General features: G+C 32.2%; 5 protein-coding genes across 5 annotated transcripts; 3 read left to right on the forward strand and 2 right to left on the reverse strand.

Annotated features, from left to right (window-relative positions):
* Positions 1-1,246: 1,246 nt before the first annotated feature.
* LOC107193448 (tetratricopeptide repeat protein 27) lies at positions 1,247-4,240 on the forward strand. Its single transcript, XM_015582894.1, has 8 exons — positions 1,247-1,335; positions 1,449-2,304; positions 2,382-2,448; positions 2,511-2,843; positions 2,922-3,095; positions 3,187-3,339; positions 3,416-3,577; positions 3,677-4,240. The coding sequence occupies exons 1-8, from the start codon at positions 1,257-1,259 to the stop codon at positions 4,238-4,240; spliced, it is 2,388 nt and encodes a 795-aa protein (XP_015438380.1). The 5' UTR covers positions 1,247-1,256.
* A 1,637-nt stretch (positions 4,241-5,877) lies between these two features.
* Positions 5,878-7,172, forward strand: LOC107193495 (3-oxoacyl-[acyl-carrier-protein] reductase FabG-like). Its single transcript, XM_015582950.1, has 4 exons — positions 5,878-5,951; positions 6,137-6,453; positions 6,521-6,722; positions 6,813-7,172. Exons 2-4 carry the CDS (start codon positions 6,137-6,139, stop codon positions 7,053-7,055), a joined length of 762 nt encoding a protein of 253 aa, XP_015438436.1. The 5' UTR covers positions 5,878-5,951; the 3' UTR covers positions 7,056-7,172.
* Positions 7,173-7,908: 736 nt separating this feature from the next.
* Positions 7,909-8,991, forward strand: LOC107193586 (riboflavin kinase). Its single transcript, XM_015583060.1, has 4 exons — positions 7,909-8,100; positions 8,461-8,609; positions 8,702-8,804; positions 8,888-8,991. The coding sequence occupies exons 1-4, from the start codon at positions 8,013-8,015 to the stop codon at positions 8,989-8,991; spliced, it is 444 nt and encodes a 147-aa protein (XP_015438546.1). The 5' UTR covers positions 7,909-8,012.
* A 318-nt stretch (positions 8,992-9,309) lies between these two features.
* LOC107193449 (H/ACA ribonucleoprotein complex non-core subunit NAF1) lies at positions 9,310-11,483 on the reverse strand. Its single transcript, XM_015582895.1, has 6 exons — positions 11,075-11,483; positions 10,731-10,992; positions 10,539-10,665; positions 10,195-10,463; positions 9,981-10,120; positions 9,310-9,920 (listed from the first exon to the last, which is right to left on the reverse strand). The coding sequence occupies exons 1-6, from the start codon at positions 11,481-11,483 to the stop codon at positions 9,349-9,351; spliced, it is 1,779 nt and encodes a 592-aa protein (XP_015438381.1). The 3' UTR covers positions 9,310-9,348.
* Positions 11,484-12,003: 520 nt separating this feature from the next.
* Positions 12,004-16,899, reverse strand: LOC107193450 (putative ATP-dependent RNA helicase DHX57). The gene is made up of 12 exons (XM_015582896.1): positions 16,829-16,899; positions 16,503-16,641; positions 16,229-16,413; positions 15,691-16,151; positions 15,073-15,596; positions 14,517-14,824; positions 13,965-14,454; positions 13,513-13,895; positions 13,312-13,433; positions 12,915-13,234; positions 12,223-12,837; positions 12,004-12,147 (listed from the first exon to the last, which is right to left on the reverse strand). Exons 1-12 carry the CDS (start codon positions 16,897-16,899, stop codon positions 12,004-12,006), a joined length of 3,762 nt encoding a protein of 1,253 aa, XP_015438382.1.
* Positions 16,900-17,559: the final 660 nt, after the last annotated feature.

Here is a 17,559-nt window from a genome sequence, read left to right on the forward strand (position 1 = left end):
TCGGGGGTCTTAAAATCCTTATAATTTTAGTGCCAATACTACAAACAAGGTATGTATTTAAGATATTAATGAAATTTTGTGATATTATAGAGGGCATTGGGTTATGCAAGAAATAATTTGTCTTTTCGATTGGTTTTCACTTTAGGGGGTTAAACCCCCCCTTAAATTTTTCGTTTCTTCAGTATATGTATCCCGTTAACCGTAAAAGATAGGAAGAAACTTGTAATGAGCGACTTTCATGGTTTTTTGTGCACAATAACATGGTGCTCACAAGTTGTCCGAAGTACAATTTGGTTATAACAAACAAATTTTGTATAGCTTTATTTTACACCTTATTCAAATTTACATAATGACAAAAAGTGACAAGCATTTCGTTTTAAATCCATTGGTACATATATGTATGAAATTGCCTCCTACAATTTCACAGGTTTTTATTATCTATATGCCGTGCGCACGCCCGTTGACAATAAGTAAATAGTACGTCATTTATATGAACTTCACAGACCCTACTGGGCCCTGGGTAGTGATGGGTAGTAGAGCCGAGCAGCTCGAGCCGTATCAGAATCCAACGATTCACCGGCTCGGTTCGGCTGGTTGAGCGAACCAAAATGGCAGTTTTATGAGGTGACAGTGGAGACGAGGGCAGTGATGCCAGAATCGTGGTACTGTTTACCCCCACCACTCTCCCATTCCGACGTACCGTACCGACGACGTACCGTATTTTAATTTTTTTATATACAGGGTGTCCCACGCAACTGGAACAGGCTCTACCTCCTAAACGGTTGGGAATAGAAGGAGATGTTGTAAGTAAAACTTAAATGGTATCAGACGGTGCATAATACGCAACCAATTTTATGCACTTTTGTGCATCGATGCATCAGAAAAATGCAACTGAACTTTTTTTTTAAATAGAAACCTATATTTTTGACTGGACCAATCGATACAGTTTCTTGTGCTCTACACAAAAGTACTAACATACTTATGCCCTAAACTTATTTTTTAGAAAGTTATCCAAGCTAAAAGTTTTCTGAATTACTTCGGTCTCTCGGCAAGTGTTCAGTACCTAAGTTATGTTCCATTACTTTTTGGCTACACCGTATTGGGTCAGTGGTAGCAAATCTAGTGAAATCACTCAACGGTTGCGCAACGATTGTGTCTTCTGAACGCAGCCTAGGTCCGCCTATGTGAGTATGCTTACTCCTGGCACCGGTGTTTTTCCACGTGGTCTCAAGTGACATATCGTAATAGTAGGCAGTATGGCTAATTCGTGCAGAAATAAAATCAGTGATGAGGAAATTGAAATTTGGTTATTGACAAATTTAATTCATAACGAAGGTAAATGAATCATTTTAAATTATGCAAATAGCTTGGTATGTGTAGTATTAGGTTATGCTCTGTTATTCATACTTTTGGAGGTTTCTCTCGATTATAAATTTCTTTTATTTTAGATTATGAATTACCACTTTATATAAAGAATATATTAAATGGACAATATGAAGATGTTTTAAATAGTGAATTGTCTTTAAATTTAATCGAGTCATGCAATAATGATGACTTCCACAAACTAGTGCACAATGGTATAGAAAGAGAAGTCATCTCACATAATTCTTGGCTATGTATGGGGGTTGCTTCTTTGCTATATTTTATCCAATGTAATTGGACAGGTCCACAAATTGATAAAAGCATTGAATGGTTGAAATGTCAAGAAAAGAATGCATTTGAAAGCTTATCTTTACACGATGAATGTAACACAAATGTAAAAAGACCAGAGCTTCTTTGGTTTTCTAAGATAATATTTTCCCATGAAATCTTGCAAAATACTCATAAAAGCTGTATTTGGTGGTTATTTAGAGCAAACCTCTTGCATCAATTCATTTTAAATGAAAGCTCTGGTGTAATATTTGATGAGACAGAACATTTAATTGATAAAATCAATGAATTGTCTCTATTAAAAAACCAGTTTTGTAAAACACTCTTTTGCATAGAAGCTGCACAGTTTTATTTTTATTACAGAAGAATTCAAAATTCAGAAAAGTATGTTGAATTTGCTCAAGAAACAGCCAAATTAAGTTTAAATCTTGAAGGTGCTCTAGGCAAACGTACAAAATATCAACATGAAGATAAAGCTCAACTATATTTAAAAATAAATGTAGAGAAAAATCAGTTTCCTTCTAGATGTTGTGAAAACTTACCAAAATCTCTTGATTTACATGATGATGTCAGATTAGAACACATTGAATTTTCAAAAAATATTGAGGGCACTCAATTAGGAGCAGTAGAAGAAGCTATCATATTGGCAAAGCAGTAAGATTATATTTTATTAATACATTGAATTGTAGTTATAAAAGGGACATAGATTTGATGAAATATACTTTTCATAGTGTTCAATTGCAGTTATCGCAACCAAAGGATAAGTTAACAGATGAAGAAGTTAAACCCTATTTGACAGTAAGTACATTAGTATTATTTTATTTTCAAGTTATAAGTAATTAAAAGTAATTATTTCACAGGCTGTAATAGACAGTACAAGAAACTGGTCTTTGAAAATGGCTTCTTTGTATCATCGTTGTATACTAGAATTGACTGACAAAAGAGCTGTTGAACGATCAATGATGCAATTAGAGCATTTAATACATGAATTAAAAAACACAAAAGTTTCTGTTATCCACAAAATGGATATGTTCTTTGCATGTGGTCTTAAGGCTTTTTGGGTGTTGGAACAAACATGGGCACATGTCATGATGAGTCTTGGATTGGTAAAAGGGGCTTTGGATGTTTTCTTGAAGCTTGAATTATGGGAGGAAGTCATCAACTGTTATAGTATATTGGAATTAAAACATAAAGTATATTTTTCAACTTGCATCACATTTACATATGTGTACACAATAAACTTTCTCTAAATATTTCTTAAACAATTATAGGCAGCAGAGATCATACGTCAAGAAATATCTAAGAAACCAACGGTTCAGTTATGGTGTTTATTGGGCGATGCAACTCAAGATCCCAGTCATTATGTGACAGCATGGAAATTATCCAACGAAAAAAGTAGTCGTGCTCAAAGACACTGGGGATTATTTTACTTTGTGAAAAAGAATGTTGGTGTTTAAGTAGTTAATGCAGAATTCAAGTTTCGATGTATGACATGATAGGATAGCTAAATAAACTCGAAATCGTTTTACTTTTCAGTACAAAGACGCCATACCACATTTAAAATTATCAGTTGAATTAAATAATATTCAAGAGGGTGTTTGGATAAGACTTGGATTTGCAGCTTTGCAAACAGAAGACTGGAAATTAGCAGCAACTGCATACAGGCGTTATTGTGCCTTGGAACAGTCGGTTTGTAGTATTCTGTAATATCTGTAATCTAAGTATCAATTATTGTAAATTTACAAATTCTACACATTCATTGTAGACATTCGAGGCATGGAATAACTTAGCGAACGCTTATATAAAATTAGGAGATAAAAGAAGAGCATGGAAATCCCTTCAGGATGCTACAAAATGCAATTATGACAGTTGGCAAGTTTGGGATAATTTAATGATTGTTAGCATTGATTTAGGACACTTTGCAGAGGTATGTGTATAGCACATTAGAATAATGAAATTCACTATCTAAGTATAAGTTAACGATAGGTAATTATGACCGTATCAACCTCAACTTTTATTTACGTAGGTAATACGTTGTTATCATCGTATTTTGGATCTCAAGAATCATCATTTGGATATCCAAGTTCTTGACATATTAACTCGCGCTATACTAAATAATATAAACGATTCCGATGGGAATCCTGCGCAAACATTGCTCTTGAAAGCTTTAGAGTTGTTTGGAAGAATTAGTTCTTTTACGCTCAACAACTCTCACATTTGGAGAATGTATGGACAGCTTACAGCTCTTAAGCACACGGACATAGACAATGAAAAAGCAGCACAGTATTTGCAGCAAGCTCATCGGGCTGCTATTTCAGATCCCAAATGGTTTCAACAAGAAGAGTCAATTGAAAATGTTCTACAGTTGTGTTGCATATTAGCAGAAATGTATTTGAACTGTACTTCCGATTGTGAAGTTAAGAAAAAACGGACATTATTGGCAAGTGCAAAACTATCTCTTCAGGGAGTTGTAAAAAAAGTTAAAGATCAAGAATGGAATAATGAAAAAATTCTAACGTGCTTGCAAAAAGTTGAAGAATATTTAAATACAATAATGAATGAATTAGAATTAATAAAATTAACGACTTAGATAAGTTATAAGATCTTGTACATTTATTGCAGTTATATATATTTTTTAAAAGATTAATTTAGATTATTATCTTTAATTGTAACAGTTTACGTACTTAGAATTGATTTTGTAACTTAGAAATGATATTGTGTTACTACAGATGCAGCGAATTTGTAACAAGAAAATGGAGTTTCCTACAGTTGAGATATTTACTATCTCAAACAAATATCTCTACTCCTTCCGGTCACATCTTCCGCCTGACCATTTTCTTAGATTTATGCAAAATAATTTACGGTGAAATTTCGTGAATAGCATATAAAGTGATATAAAATTTCTACTACAGAAGTAATCAAGGGTTGAGAAACACTGACAGATCTAGTACGGATTAAAAAGTGGTAGCGAACTGCAGATGATTACGGTGCTGCCCTCTACGATAAAAAAGAATTACCTCTCACGAACATGGTCCCGTGCGTGTGTGGTGGTGGAACGTTATTTCTGAGCTATTTTTCCATTTTCGCAAAATGGAAGTCGTGCGGCAAAAACGTGCTGCAATAAAAGGCCAAATAATTGGCCTTTATAAGGCTGGTTTTCCCAGCACAAACATCGCGACTATTATGAAGTGCAGTGAAAGAACTGTCAGAAAATACATAAAAAGTTATCGTGAGAAGGGTGAAGAGGGTCTTGTAGATAGACGGCTTTATAATGCGGGAAGAGCGCGTAAAACTACGGCTCAGGAAGATCATGCGATAATCAGAGAAATGAATCAAAATCCTTCTCAGAGTGCGTCGAGCGTTGCAACCAATCTTGATTTGCAAGTATGCCCGAGTACGGTGCGTGCTCGGTTACGGGAGGCCGGATACCCTTTTGGTCGATCTCCACGTAAAATACGTGTACAGGTAGGTTCAAGAAAACTTACGCTCCACGAAGGATACGTGACAGTCGCCCCTAGCGTGTTCTGATTCTCGATTGGTCGAATGCGATTTCTTGCGCGCTAAGAGACTCTTATGCATTTGTAGTAGTTTGGACACGTTTTTTTGAATAAGGTGTGTACCGTGTATCCTCACGAGCAAACTTGGCTTCCGCTAAGGGAAAACGTGGCGTAAAAAAAGGGCTTTCTACCACTTGGCAAAATTTATTTCAAGTATTGAAATAAATGTTAAACCGAATGTTAATTTAGCATAAATTTCAGTAATTCCCGATACCAAGTGGTAAAAAGCCTTTCCCGTACGTCACTTTTTTCCCTAACGGAAGCCGAGTTTGCACGTCAATGTATGTCGACATTGATTACCGACTGAGCTCCGCACGTGTACTGTTTGGATCCGCTGATACGGCTATGAGGTAACATCTGTCACACGGACATGTTTTATGTATCTGTGTTGGTGGAACGATATTTCTAAGCAGAGGGCACACTTGCTTTGATAATCGCACGATAATTATATAATTATACAAGAAACATAAATAATACAACATTTTTTATCGCAGTATACTGTGTTTTTTTTTCGTTTTCGTGTTTTCACTATCACCATCCTTAAAATTCCAATTTATGTATCTGACAGTCTTATATAAGCTACAATCTTCCTACAGTTAATATACGATAATACAATTCACTACCTACTATCAGTTGCTCAACATAAAATTGGACTGAACGACGCAGCTATTAGTTGAATAACAACCAAGAAAGTGCAAAAACTAAGAGTACTTTTTTAAGAATATTTTAAAGTCCTACTACACGGTTGGTACTTCACACCACAACAATTATTTTTGTATTGAAAGTCTTTAATTGTTTAGTCAGTTTAGTGTATCAAAAGATTTATTACATTCGTTATTTATTTGAAAGTTGAAAAAAAACAGTATTTTCTACGAAAAGGTGTATTTTATAGGTGATACTGGTTAAAGTTGAATGTACTTTTATTTTAGATGGCATTTTCGGGAAAAGTTGTGTTAATAACTGGAGCCAGCTCTGGTATTGGAGCAGCAGCAGCTGTGCACTTTTCTCAGCTTGGAGCATCACTGTTATTAACAGGTCGTAATTTAGAAAATTTAAATGATGTTGCTAAGAAATGTAAACCTAATAAACCGATTATTGTAACTGGAGAATTAAATAATGAAGCTGATGTAAAAAATATTATCGATGCTACTATTAAGCACTACGGTAAATTAGATGTTCTGGTTAACAATGCGGGTATACTGGAAAATGGAAGCATAGAAAATACTTCTCTGGAACAGTATGATAGGTGAAAATCTACTATTTCTCGATATTAAAGTGTAAGAAAACGACATTAAAATATAAAAATATTTCAGAGTGTTCAATACAAATGTACGAACAGTATATAATTTAACGATGTTAGCTGTTCCTCACATCGTAAAAACTAAGGGTAATATTGTGAATGTATCAAGTGTTTGTGGAATAAGAGCATTTCCAAATGCTTTGTCATATTGCATGAGTAAAGCAGCGGTTGATCAATTTACAAGGTGTATTGCTCTTGAACTTGCAGAAAAACAAGTATGTATTATACATAAAAATCAAAAACAATTCTTAATTATAGTGATGGTTATTGTACAAATTTTATTGCCGTTACTTCTTAACTTACAGGTACGAGTAAATGCTGTGAATCCAGGTGTTGTACAAACAAATCTTCATAAAAGAAGTGGAATGAAGGATGAACAGTTAAAATCATTTTTTGAACACAGTAAAGATACTCATGCACTTGGTAGAACAGCAGATGTTACTGAAGTAGCAAAAACAATTGCATTTCTGGCAAGTGATGATGCTAGTTTTATTACAGGTGCAACTGTACCCATAGATGGTGGTAGACATGCCATGTGTCCTCGTTAATTTGCATTCCCTTAAAATTGATTTCGAACAGAGATTAATTCCAATATCGATACATTTATACAGTTTCTAAGATACTATATTTTTTACTGAAAAATGTTGTTACATATGTCAAGGTTAATGTGTTTTAATAAATGTATGATTTCTCAGCATATGTTTCCTTGTTTGTTAATTTCTATAAGGTATTATGTATGGTTTAAAAAGGATTCAATATATTAATTATCAATTGATTCAAAGATTTGTATTACTATATTGATTCAAATATGTAAAAGTTATGCCAATATTGAATGTAAAACATTTGTTAACAAACATTTTTTATAAGTATGAGTAATACATTTTTTAGCCTATTAAGGAAAATTATATGGATAAGATAATGACACAAGTGAATGTAAGAAAAATAAAATTTGGTTAGATTAAAATTCTTATACAAAAATTTATATACAATATGTATATACGTACATACATATTGTATATTTACAATCTGCATCTTGGAATAATCTCAGTAGAAGCGTAACAGCTTCTGTCACTAACAGATACATAAAAGTAATTTTTACTCCAGTAGGATGTAATAAAATATAAACAAAGGATAACAAAACTAAAATGATAACCTTTAATGTCACTATAATTATTAAGACAAGGGCTCTATGTTACAGGATAAATATTCACGCGTTGTATAGGTATTTGATCATATTATATACTTACACACATACACACACAACATAGTTCTTATTTCAGAAAAACTATTTACACACACAATTATATATATCCTCTGTAAACAAGTGTTTGTTGTTTGAATTGACTCTATATGAAGGAGATTACAAAGTATTTATTCATGCCACGTTGCATTATCAACAGTTTATCTTGTGTCAAGACTATATAAAACAAAGTAACAAAATCTTACGTGGACAGTTGTGAGTCAGAGGTGACAGATAGGCACTGGGCACATACATATTGGGCAGTATGTGTACCAAAACTTTACCGTATTTTTTATCCGGATCAGTGGTGAAAGGTTTTGGCAGAGGTTCCAAAGCCTTAGGAATACCAACAGGTAGGTTTCGAGATTTTAATTGTACCAAACATATAAAAAAATTGATTAATGGAAAATAATTTAAAATGGATTTGACGCTTAGGAGATAGCATAGTGTCTTTAACTAAAGTAATCGTTTTAGCTGTACATACTGGCGGGAAAATATAAAAATAAAATTATTTTAAACTGCTTACTTGTCGTATAGCAATTTGTAGTTTACTGAATACATAGTGTGGTTTACTATTTGTGATTACCATATATGTAATTAAAATGCTATATAAATAATGTTTCGAAATATGTGTCATAATAAAAGAAGAAGTACATCTTTGAAAAAAACTAATATAATGCATGAAATCGTTTTAAAATATTATTTTTTCATAGCAAATCTCGAAGATAAGATAGTTGATGCTTTACCTAGCGATTTTAAAATTGGAGTCTACTACGGATGGGCTTCTGTAGACGCAAAAGTTTATAAAATGGTTGCAAGTGTTGGTTGGAATCCGTTTTACAAAAACGAAAAGAAAACAGTGGTAGGAATTCGGACGAAGATTAAAAATTAGTTGAAATTTGATATTACATGATATCCAATAATTTTGACATTGTATATATATTATTTTTACAGGAAGTTCATCTTCTTCAAAAATTTGAAAATGATTTTTATGGGAAACAAATTAAAGTAATTTTCGCAGGTTACATACGTTCGGAACAAGACTTTACTTCCGAAGGTCAATTAATTACTTATTTTGTATCTCAGTCAATATTCTTTACAAAATTTTACTCTCAATAAAACATATTTTCATTATTCCAGAGGAATTGATAAACGCAATAAATAATGATATTGCTGTCGCAGAAAAAGAACTGCAACAACCGTGTATAAGTGCTTATAAAGATGATAAATTCTTAAAAGAATAACCTACAAATACAATTTTTAATACTGTATTGTATAGAAATTACTATAAATTAAGCTTACATTTTCAAAGTTGACAGCATGCTAGGTCTGAATTAGAAAATAGTACATTTTAATATGTATGTGTTATATTTCAAACATATTAATTAAGTATGTATAGTATTATACAAAAGAGATTTTGTACCAACATACGTAACATATAAAACTAACTAATTGTCTAATATACGAATAATTATTTGTATTGTACCTATAGTATAGTATTTATATATACGAGGCTACATTGTAAATTACATAATAAACAAAAATATCAAATTATTTTCTTACATATATTTCTGTAAAATAATTGATCACGTTAAAAATGTTCAACTTGTTTCTGACGATGAAGGTTGTGGTGAAGATGAAGGGGGTGGTGGTGGTGGTGGTGGTGGCGGAGGTGGTAAGGATACCCATTGTGTATTTACTTTCGCAGGAACTTGCAGCATTTGTGGTTGCCAGGTAGCACTGGCATTTCGAAATCTTATATTTGAAGGTGAAGTTGCTTGATTTTGAAAGAGTGTATGTCCCGGATGAACTCTTGGGCATGCATTGTAAGGAATTCTGGGATTTAAAGGCACTGCTGCACCATTTTCATTATAATAATTATGTGGACTATAAAAATTCTGATTAATATTATTTACATTAGAATTTACATATTGCATTGCCTGCAATGCAGGTGGATACATCCCATACCCATAATGTTCACTGCCATCTGAATGCAAACCTCCTGGAACATTTGACCAATTATTTTGATAAGGATGTACCCACAGATTCTGTGACTGATTTCCAGTCTGCATGGACGAAAACTGTCTTTGATCTCCTCGTGGATTATATCCTTTTCTATTTCTTTGTTTATTTCTATTCCAAGGATGATTTGATTGCCAACCAGTAATGGGACCTACAAGTACGAGTATTATGTACACTCAAAATACTAAATACTGTTGCACAAGAACCTTACTTGTAGCACGTTTTCGTTTAAACGGTATATCTCCTTCATTTGTCTTAGAGCTTTGTTTCAATTTTTCGTAATAAACTCGTTCCTCCTCGTCATCGGAAAATTCTGGAGGTTCATCCGCATTTGCATCTATTCCTCTAATTCTAAATCAATTATAAGGTATTAAGTGTTACACAGCATTATTAAATTAGAGTAACATAATTATATATAGACCTACTTGATTAGTTCATGTAAAAATACTAAGGATGTGTATTCTGTATTTGGACAATAATAGACAGTCATGCCTACTTTGATATCACATTGTTGAATGTGTTCTGAGCTATTAAATCTCACACAATAATGTGGCTCGCTCACTTGACCAAAAACATCAAATATTTTACCTAATGCTCGTTGCCCTTTTTCAACAAATAAAAGTGTATCCAAATTTAATGTTGGTTTACCAGACTTTGGACGGACAACTACTAATTGTTCCACCATCCATGCTACCTAAAATTTTTTGTTGAATCTATCATATTTGTTCATATTTTAAATTCTGTAGTATCACTGAAAATTAATAAATACCTCTCCTAATGGATCACACAATACTTCTGGCACACTAATTTTTAAATCTTCAATAGGTGGTAAGTCATCCAACTCGCTTTTCATTTCATTACTCTTTTGTTCTTTTGTGTTATTTTTCTTAATTTGTCTAGAAGTATAAACAAAAATTATAATCTGAAAATTAATAAAAATAAGAATTAAAGAAACTCTTACTTATTTGTACTATCTTCGTTATCTGAATCACTTGATACAACTGATACTGAAGAATCGCTGCTACTACTAGAATCATCTTCACTATCACTTTCTTCACTTGATGACTCCTTATTATTAGTTCTATATGGTTGCATTTGCACCTCCATGGATACAGTAATTTGATCATTTTCATGGTTATTGTGAACCACAGTACCTTCTGTTTCTGAATCAGAATCTCCATATTCCAAGGCAATAGTTGAGAGAGAAGATAATTTATCATTTGCTATAAAAAAAGAATAATGAATCACAATGTTTGTTTTTGTTAAAAATTATAGACATAATTTTTATGATCAAATGTTTCATACCATTCATCTTCTCATGTATAATGCAAATATCATCATTTTTTTCTTTCAAGTCTCCCCTTGGCAAATCTTCATTTATACCCTGATTGTTCTTGTCGCTGTCAATAGACACTTCATTATAATTTACACTTCCCTTAATAAATGCTTTCCTTTGTTGATCACTTGTATTATCTCCATCATTACAGTTCTGTTTATTTACTGTACTGTTTTCGATTGAGACTATTTCACAGTAGTTTGTATTTTGATTGGTTTCAAGGTCATTGTGTTTTAAATTTTTATCTTGCACCATTGATAAATTTTCAATAATAATTGGCGTATCATTAATTTCTTTAGAGTTCAATGATTGTTCATTGGGTTTTTCATATGAAATACCTCCTATAACTTCCTCTATTATAACCTCATCCGATTCCATTGTATGTAATATTACTAATATATATTTCTTTTTAAAATCAAAATGTTTAATAATAATAATTTTTACACGCAGCTCTCATCTTGGAATGCACCAATACCATTAATATATTGTATGTAATTATTTTTATATAATTCTACAAAGAATGGATAAATAATAAATATTCACCAAAGCGACCACGTGTATACGCAAGTATCACCGGCTATCGGTACATAAATGAGTAAATCACTGTATTACGCACGCGTGCATGATAATCATACTAACATAAATAAATATATAATTCAAGGATCTATTTTGAAAAATCATTTTTATTCTTAAATAAAATTGGCAGATGATTAACGAATATCATTAAAATAATAACATTTTTAGTAACAAAAACAAACATTTATATTTAAAATTTCAGTTTTAGAAATTATTTCTTTCCATTCCATGTATATAAATAAAATAGTGTACATTTGCTTTTAACATTGCAATGAATCAATGACATAATTTAATACTACTATTTAACAAATTTTAGTCTATTCTAATCTTTTGTTACTACATTCACAATTGTCTGTATAATTTTTCTTCCATTTTGATGATTTAAGAGATTTAATAGGGGATCTTTCATCTTTTCTTCCAATAACTTGACCAATTCTTTTCTGATTCGTTGTAAAAGTTGACCAACCTAAATACCATTAGTACAGTTTAGAAAATGAAAAATTTTCTTTCTGTAATTTCTAGTAAAACTTAATAATCTTACCCTATGTGATTCGACACTAAACAAGATCCAACCATCTTCTAATGATACAATAGATAGTCCATTATGTAGTTCTATGTTTAATTCATAGCCAGAAAACAAAATTAACAGTAAGATTGGCACCATTGTGACTTCCTTAATAAATATTTTACTCGTTTTAATTTTTTCCTGAAATACTAAATACGGACTAGGGAAGTAACCAACATGAAAGTTAACAGAGGATGGATGAACACTGACGAAACCATCGCATTTTGTTTGAAATCGAAGTTCTTCTGGCCTAGGTTGTACTGGAATTGCTCCAGCAGACTGTATTTGGAAGGATTTCTCCGGTGTTAAAACTTTCACAACATTAGGATAAAGAGCAGCACAAAGTAAACCCTGGAGAAGTTTATAATTATCATTATTGATGTTTAGTTCAACACCAGTTATTTCTAAGACTTTATCAACGTTTGATTGCCGTTTGGGCAAATTAACGGGAACAAACCCAATCGAAACTAATAATTCTAAGAATTGATACTTTATGTCCGCTAAGGTGTACAATGTGCGTATGGATAAGTAGTTTTCATTAGCGAAAACTTGTCCAGCATAATTACTGCGAGCACATGTTTCCAACCATTTCTACAACAAATAAATAGAAAAATCGACAATAACTTTTCTATATTATTATACGGATCTATATAACCTTATGTATTTACCTTGTACGCTTTAAGAACAGTTAAGTGATCAGAGTTGGCTGTATAAAATTCTTTCTTGGCATCTATCTCGTGTCTTTTCTCAAAAGGTATGGTGAATGGAGATTTATGGGATAAACAAGCTGCAATGGTGAGTGCAGAGTCAAGACAACAAAAGATTGCTCCAAATAATATTAGTTTCCCGATTCGTACATCTACAGGCAATGCAGCAAGATGATGGCCTAATGGAGTCAATGTGCATTCAGAATTAAACGCTCCGACATCTTGTAAACGTTTAATAGCGGTACGAATATTTTCAGCTGTTGGCGGTTCTAACATCTTGCCTGAACGAAATACAGTATTATATTTAATATGTACAGTTGTGTATGGCAAGAATGTTAAAATTGGTAATTGTTATTACCCAAAATTTGATATGAATCTATTTTTCGTCCTTTGTGTAAAAGTTGAATGCGTAAAAGTAACGGCTCCAAAGGAATTCGTAATATTTCAGGCACCGGTTGCGTTGAAAAATGATATTTAAACCTGAAAAAATACGAAACATCCGATTTTTATTGTTACAGAGTATAAAGGTTTAATCGAATATTAAACAAATTATACACACTTATACGAGGTATACAAATGAATGCATACTCCGGGCATCACACGCCCAGCTCGACCTTTTCTTTGCAATGCGTTTGCTTGAGACACCCAACATGTCTCTAAGCTTTCCATGTTTTGGTTTGAATTAAATCTAGTTTCTTTCATTTTTCCACTATCAATTACGAAAACACAATCGTCTATAGTAATAGATGTTTCAGCTAAATTTGTGCTGAGCACTATTTTCCTGACGTCTCCAGTCTTTTTAAAAACTAAATTCTGCTCTTCGTTGGATAAACTCGAATGCAATGGTACAATAATAAATTTTCCAGTCTTCGGTGAAAGATTTTTATTGTCGTTCAATTGATTTTTTAAAGTAATAATTTCAGCAAATCCCGGTAAAAATACCTAAAATTTGAAATGCCAAATATGATGCGCCGAGTTACGAATGTTTCGAATGTAATAAACTGTACTTACTAAAATCGAGCCTGTTTTGGGATAATCGTGCAATCCAAAACAAATCCATTCCACTATTTCCTCTATCAGTTCAAAATTAATTTTTTCGTAGTCCATCACATACAAATTTTTATGCGCCTGTCTACTGTAACATCGATATCTATTGACAATTTGCGTTAACGTTAAATTTTCATCTTGAATCGATTCTTTAACTGCAGCAGCAGACGCGCCTTCCACTTCTGCAGTTTCTAGGTCTATTTGCAACTGTTCCCAGTCGCCTTTAATTTTGCGTGTGTATTTCGAATTTTCTTCGAGTACATAATTTGTCCATTCGAACACATCTTCCAAAAAGATTTGTTCCACAGGAAACGTTTTTCCTGGAATACACAAAATAGGAGCTTCTCTAAAGTATGAGGAAAAAGCCTCTGCTTTGAGCGTTGCACTCATAAGTATTACTTTCAGGTTTGATCTTTTAGTCAGCAATTCCTTTAAGAGCATCAATAGGAAGTCGCTAGATGAAAAATTGTAATGTTTAGGTAAAAATGAAGCAATTAATAGAGTAAATAAACTAACCTTTCTGCGCTTCTTTCATGGACTTCATCAACAATGATATGAGTCGCGTCTGTCAAATCTGGATTCATAGATAATCTTTGTAATAAAATTCCAGTCGTGCAGAATGTTAATCTAGTTTTATTAGACATTTTGCTCTCCAATCGTATTTGATATCCTATTGTGTCACCTATCCGTTCATCTCTTTCTGCCGCAACTCTTTCCGCAACTCCTACAGCGCTTATCCTTCGAGGTTGCGTGCATATTATATTAACATGTTCTTTTGATTCAGATCTATTAAGAATCCAATCATCTAATAGAAATTGTGGCACCTAAAATATTACATGTAACAATAAGTAAATCCACTAATGTTCTTTAATTACAAGGGGATGCATTTTAATTTAAAAATGTTTTCCCAACTTTTCGATAAATAAAAGTGCTGTGAGATGTCAGGAAATCGTTTACAGTATAGATATTTAACATCTACAGTACACATAATGAGTACTGATTTCTCCAAGAAATAGTGGATTACTTTCTTCAATCTAACTTAAACCCACACAGTACTAATAATTGTAATTACCTGTGTACTTTTACCACATCCTGTTTCACCTGAAATTATGGTAACTTGATTTTCGTATACCGTTTCTAAAATGTTACCAATTTTAGACCATGCTGGCAACTTTCTCCTAACTTCTTTCATCCTTTTGTATTTAGGGCTATCCTGTTTTTCTTTAAAATTTTTATGAATTAGGTCGTCCGTTTTTAATATTTCCTCCCAAGTAATGTTGTCTCTGTTCCTTCTATTGATAGAACCTAGTTCATGATGCGTGGCAAGATCTCCTTCGTCTTCGGTTTTTGACAATTTCGGAAAAAGTAAATCATTCTGATCCAAAAATGATTCTTTATTTTCTTCTAAATATCGCCTTATTTCAAATTCATTTTCCAAAAGAGATATAATAGAAAAAATAGATGGAGTGCCATCTTCGGCTAACGATAATGCTTCATTGTATAATCTTCTTCCTATTCTTAAACAATTTATACTCGAAAATGTACCATCATTTTTATAAAAGTAGAAATATGGTGGTTCATACGGGTATTTACAACCTAATAAAACGTAAAAAAACAGTTGCTCTTAAAAGTAGAAAGTTATCAGAACATTATATTTCAGTTACATAATGTACTTGATGTCATGTAATACCTTCAGGAAATCTTATTTCTAATGTAAAATTTGGATCCTCTCTTTCAGGCATTTTTAACACCTGCGGTTGCTGATGTAGGAATCTACACTTATTTCCAAATCTACACTTCTTAAGAATAAATAATCTGCAAACTTCTTTCTCTTTTATTTTCTCTTGTTGTTGTTTAATCCTGCTTATCTCTTGCTCTATCTCAACATTTCTTACCAAGTAATCTAATTCAACTTGCACAGTCCAAATTTGGTTTTTTATTTTTTCTGTAAACATATCTCCATAAATAGATTCAAGTGCTTCTTTCTCATCTTGTCGCCTTTCTAGCATGTCTGTTGTATCAGTATCATTAGATACTTTACTCCTTACAATATTTTCAATTCCATAATATTTATAAAATAAAACTTCTAGAGCTTTTCCCATGTCATCTTTTGAGTGTATTAATGCTTCAATGCAATGCGATTGGTGGAAGCTGAAAGTATTGTAACTGATTAGAACGTACGCTAAAATTAAGAAAAAACTTTTTCATTTGAATTCCTTGATATTTACCCATAACTTTCAAGCTTATTTGTTGCAAATTGTCTAGTAATTTGTTCCTGAGTTTTAGGTGTAGTATCTTTAGAAGAATAATCAACTATTCCTTTAATAACTAAGTTTCCTCTTTCTACCCAATATTGCTTTTCCAGGTTTGATTTTTTAATTTCAAATTCCGATGCATCAGAAAGTTTAAAACTCTGTGAAAAATCTATGTTATTTTCCGATAATATATTTCATTGAATGGTATGTATTATGATAGATTATTAAAAGTGTTTATAATACATACAGAACCATAGATGTGTTTCAAAGTATCATACAGTTGTCGTTCAGATTCTTCAGATATTCTTAATGTTTGCAGTTCTACTTTAAGCTTGCTTGAAATGCGAGGACTTTCATTTTTAGATTTATTTTTACTTGATGAGTTCCTGTTAAAAAGAAATTTCTTTTGCATAAGGCATTGTAAAATCATTATAATATAGAAAATGATAAAACAATAATTTTTTTTATTCGAGTTTCTTTCATTTAAAAAATAATGGGTCAGCAATTACTTTGTATTACTAACCCTTTAATAATTTCCATTCCAATTTACAAAGGGTTCTATATTCAACTTACGTGATATTCTTTGCAACATTTTTTACTTCTAATGAAATGTCTTCCATCAACTGAATACTACTATGATCCATTGTTAAAAATTGAAACTGACTGCTTCTGACATAAATTAGTTTATAAAAATATTTTTACTTATATCTTCGAATATTTGGGAAAGACTGAGGTTAAGAAGATGTAATGTGTAGCTGGTAATGACAGTTGAGTAGCTACGAACGCTACGAACAGCTACGCTACGAACCCTACAAACTGCTAGAGGGCTACAGCAGCAGGCTACAGACAGTATTATAAGTTACAAATGGCAGAATTTTTTTGAATCCATATCTTCCTGCATTTAGTTATAATTTTGTTTTCTAAATTCCACTCCATAAAAGGTAAATACACATCTGGTTGCATGCACATTATTTCAACAAATTTTTACACTTTAAGTCATTGTTATCCAATAGAATAAAATAAAGTTTCACACCGTGTTAAGCTTAAAATTTGTTTTACTATATTGGTATATTATACTGTCAATTCTTACTTATTATTGTTTCTAATTAAGACTCTGTTCAAAACCTAACCTAACCTCTTCTCGCATGTCATGAATTTGTTTCTATTTTTATACTGCACATTAGCTTATTTCAGGACTCGTTTATCCTACGATTTTTGTATACTTGGGAGCCCATAAGTTGTCGACGAATCAAATTCGGTGGTGACGAAGAGAGCGAACGGAGCACACGAAATCAACTGAAACA

This window comes from Dufourea novaeangliae, unplaced genomic scaffold, assembly GCF_001272555.1.
Source record: "Dufourea novaeangliae isolate 0120121106 unplaced genomic scaffold, ASM127255v1 scaffold6, whole genome shotgun sequence".
NCBI classification, from domain to species: Eukaryota; Metazoa; Arthropoda; class Insecta; order Hymenoptera; family Halictidae; genus Dufourea; species Dufourea novaeangliae.

What these genes read in the sequence shown, in the direction of transcription:
- LOC107193586 (XM_015583060.1), top strand. Translation starts at nt 8,013, where the DNA reads ATGTGTACCAAAACTTTACCGTATTTTTTATCCGGATCAGTGGTGAAA. An exon ending in AGCCTTAGGAATACCAACAG is followed by an intron (nt 8,101 to 8,460) that starts GTAGGTTTCGAG and finishes ATTTTTTCATAG; the next exon opens with CAAATCTCGAAGATAAGATA. An exon ending in ACAAGACTTTACTTCCGAAG is followed by an intron (nt 8,805 to 8,887) that starts GTCAATTAATTA and finishes TCATTATTCCAG; the next exon opens with AGGAATTGATAAACGCAATA.
- LOC107193450 (XM_015582896.1), bottom strand. Translation starts at nt 16,899, where the DNA reads ATGGATCATAGTAGTATTCAGTTGATGGAAGACATTTCATTAGAAGTA. An exon ending in CATTTGTATACCTCGTATAA is followed by an intron (nt 13,434 to 13,512) that starts GTGTGTATAATT and finishes GTATTTTTTCAG; the next exon opens with GTTTAAATATCATTTTTCAA. An exon ending in CTGTTCTTAAAGCGTACAAG is followed by an intron (nt 12,838 to 12,914) that starts GTAAATACATAA and finishes TATTTGTTGTAG; the next exon opens with AAATGGTTGGAAACATGTGC.
- LOC107193448 (XM_015582894.1), top strand. Translation starts at nt 1,257, where the DNA reads ATGGCTAATTCGTGCAGAAATAAAATCAGTGATGAGGAAATTGAAATT. An exon ending in TTTACTTTGTGAAAAAGAAT is followed by an intron (nt 3,096 to 3,186) that starts GTTGGTGTTTAA and finishes TTTACTTTTCAG; the next exon opens with TACAAAGACGCCATACCACA. An exon ending in ATTGTGCCTTGGAACAGTCG is followed by an intron (nt 3,340 to 3,415) that starts GTTTGTAGTATT and finishes CATTCATTGTAG; the next exon opens with ACATTCGAGGCATGGAATAA.
- LOC107193449 (XM_015582895.1), bottom strand. Translation starts at nt 11,483, where the DNA reads ATGGAATCGGATGAGGTTATAATAGAGGAAGTTATAGGAGGTATTTCA. An exon ending in AACGAAGATAGTACAAATAA is followed by an intron (nt 10,666 to 10,730) that starts GTAAGAGTTTCT and finishes TTATACTTCTAG; the next exon opens with ACAAATTAAGAAAAATAACA. An exon ending in TGTGTGATCCATTAGGAGAG is followed by an intron (nt 10,464 to 10,538) that starts GTATTTATTAAT and finishes AAAAAATTTTAG; the next exon opens with GTAGCATGGATGGTGGAACA.
- LOC107193495 (XM_015582950.1), top strand. Translation starts at nt 6,137, where the DNA reads ATGGCATTTTCGGGAAAAGTTGTGTTAATAACTGGAGCCAGCTCTGGT. An exon ending in TCTCTGGAACAGTATGATAG is followed by an intron (nt 6,454 to 6,520) that starts GTGAAAATCTAC and finishes AAAATATTTCAG; the next exon opens with AGTGTTCAATACAAATGTAC. An exon ending in TTGAACTTGCAGAAAAACAA is followed by an intron (nt 6,723 to 6,812) that starts GTATGTATTATA and finishes CTTAACTTACAG; the next exon opens with GTACGAGTAAATGCTGTGAA.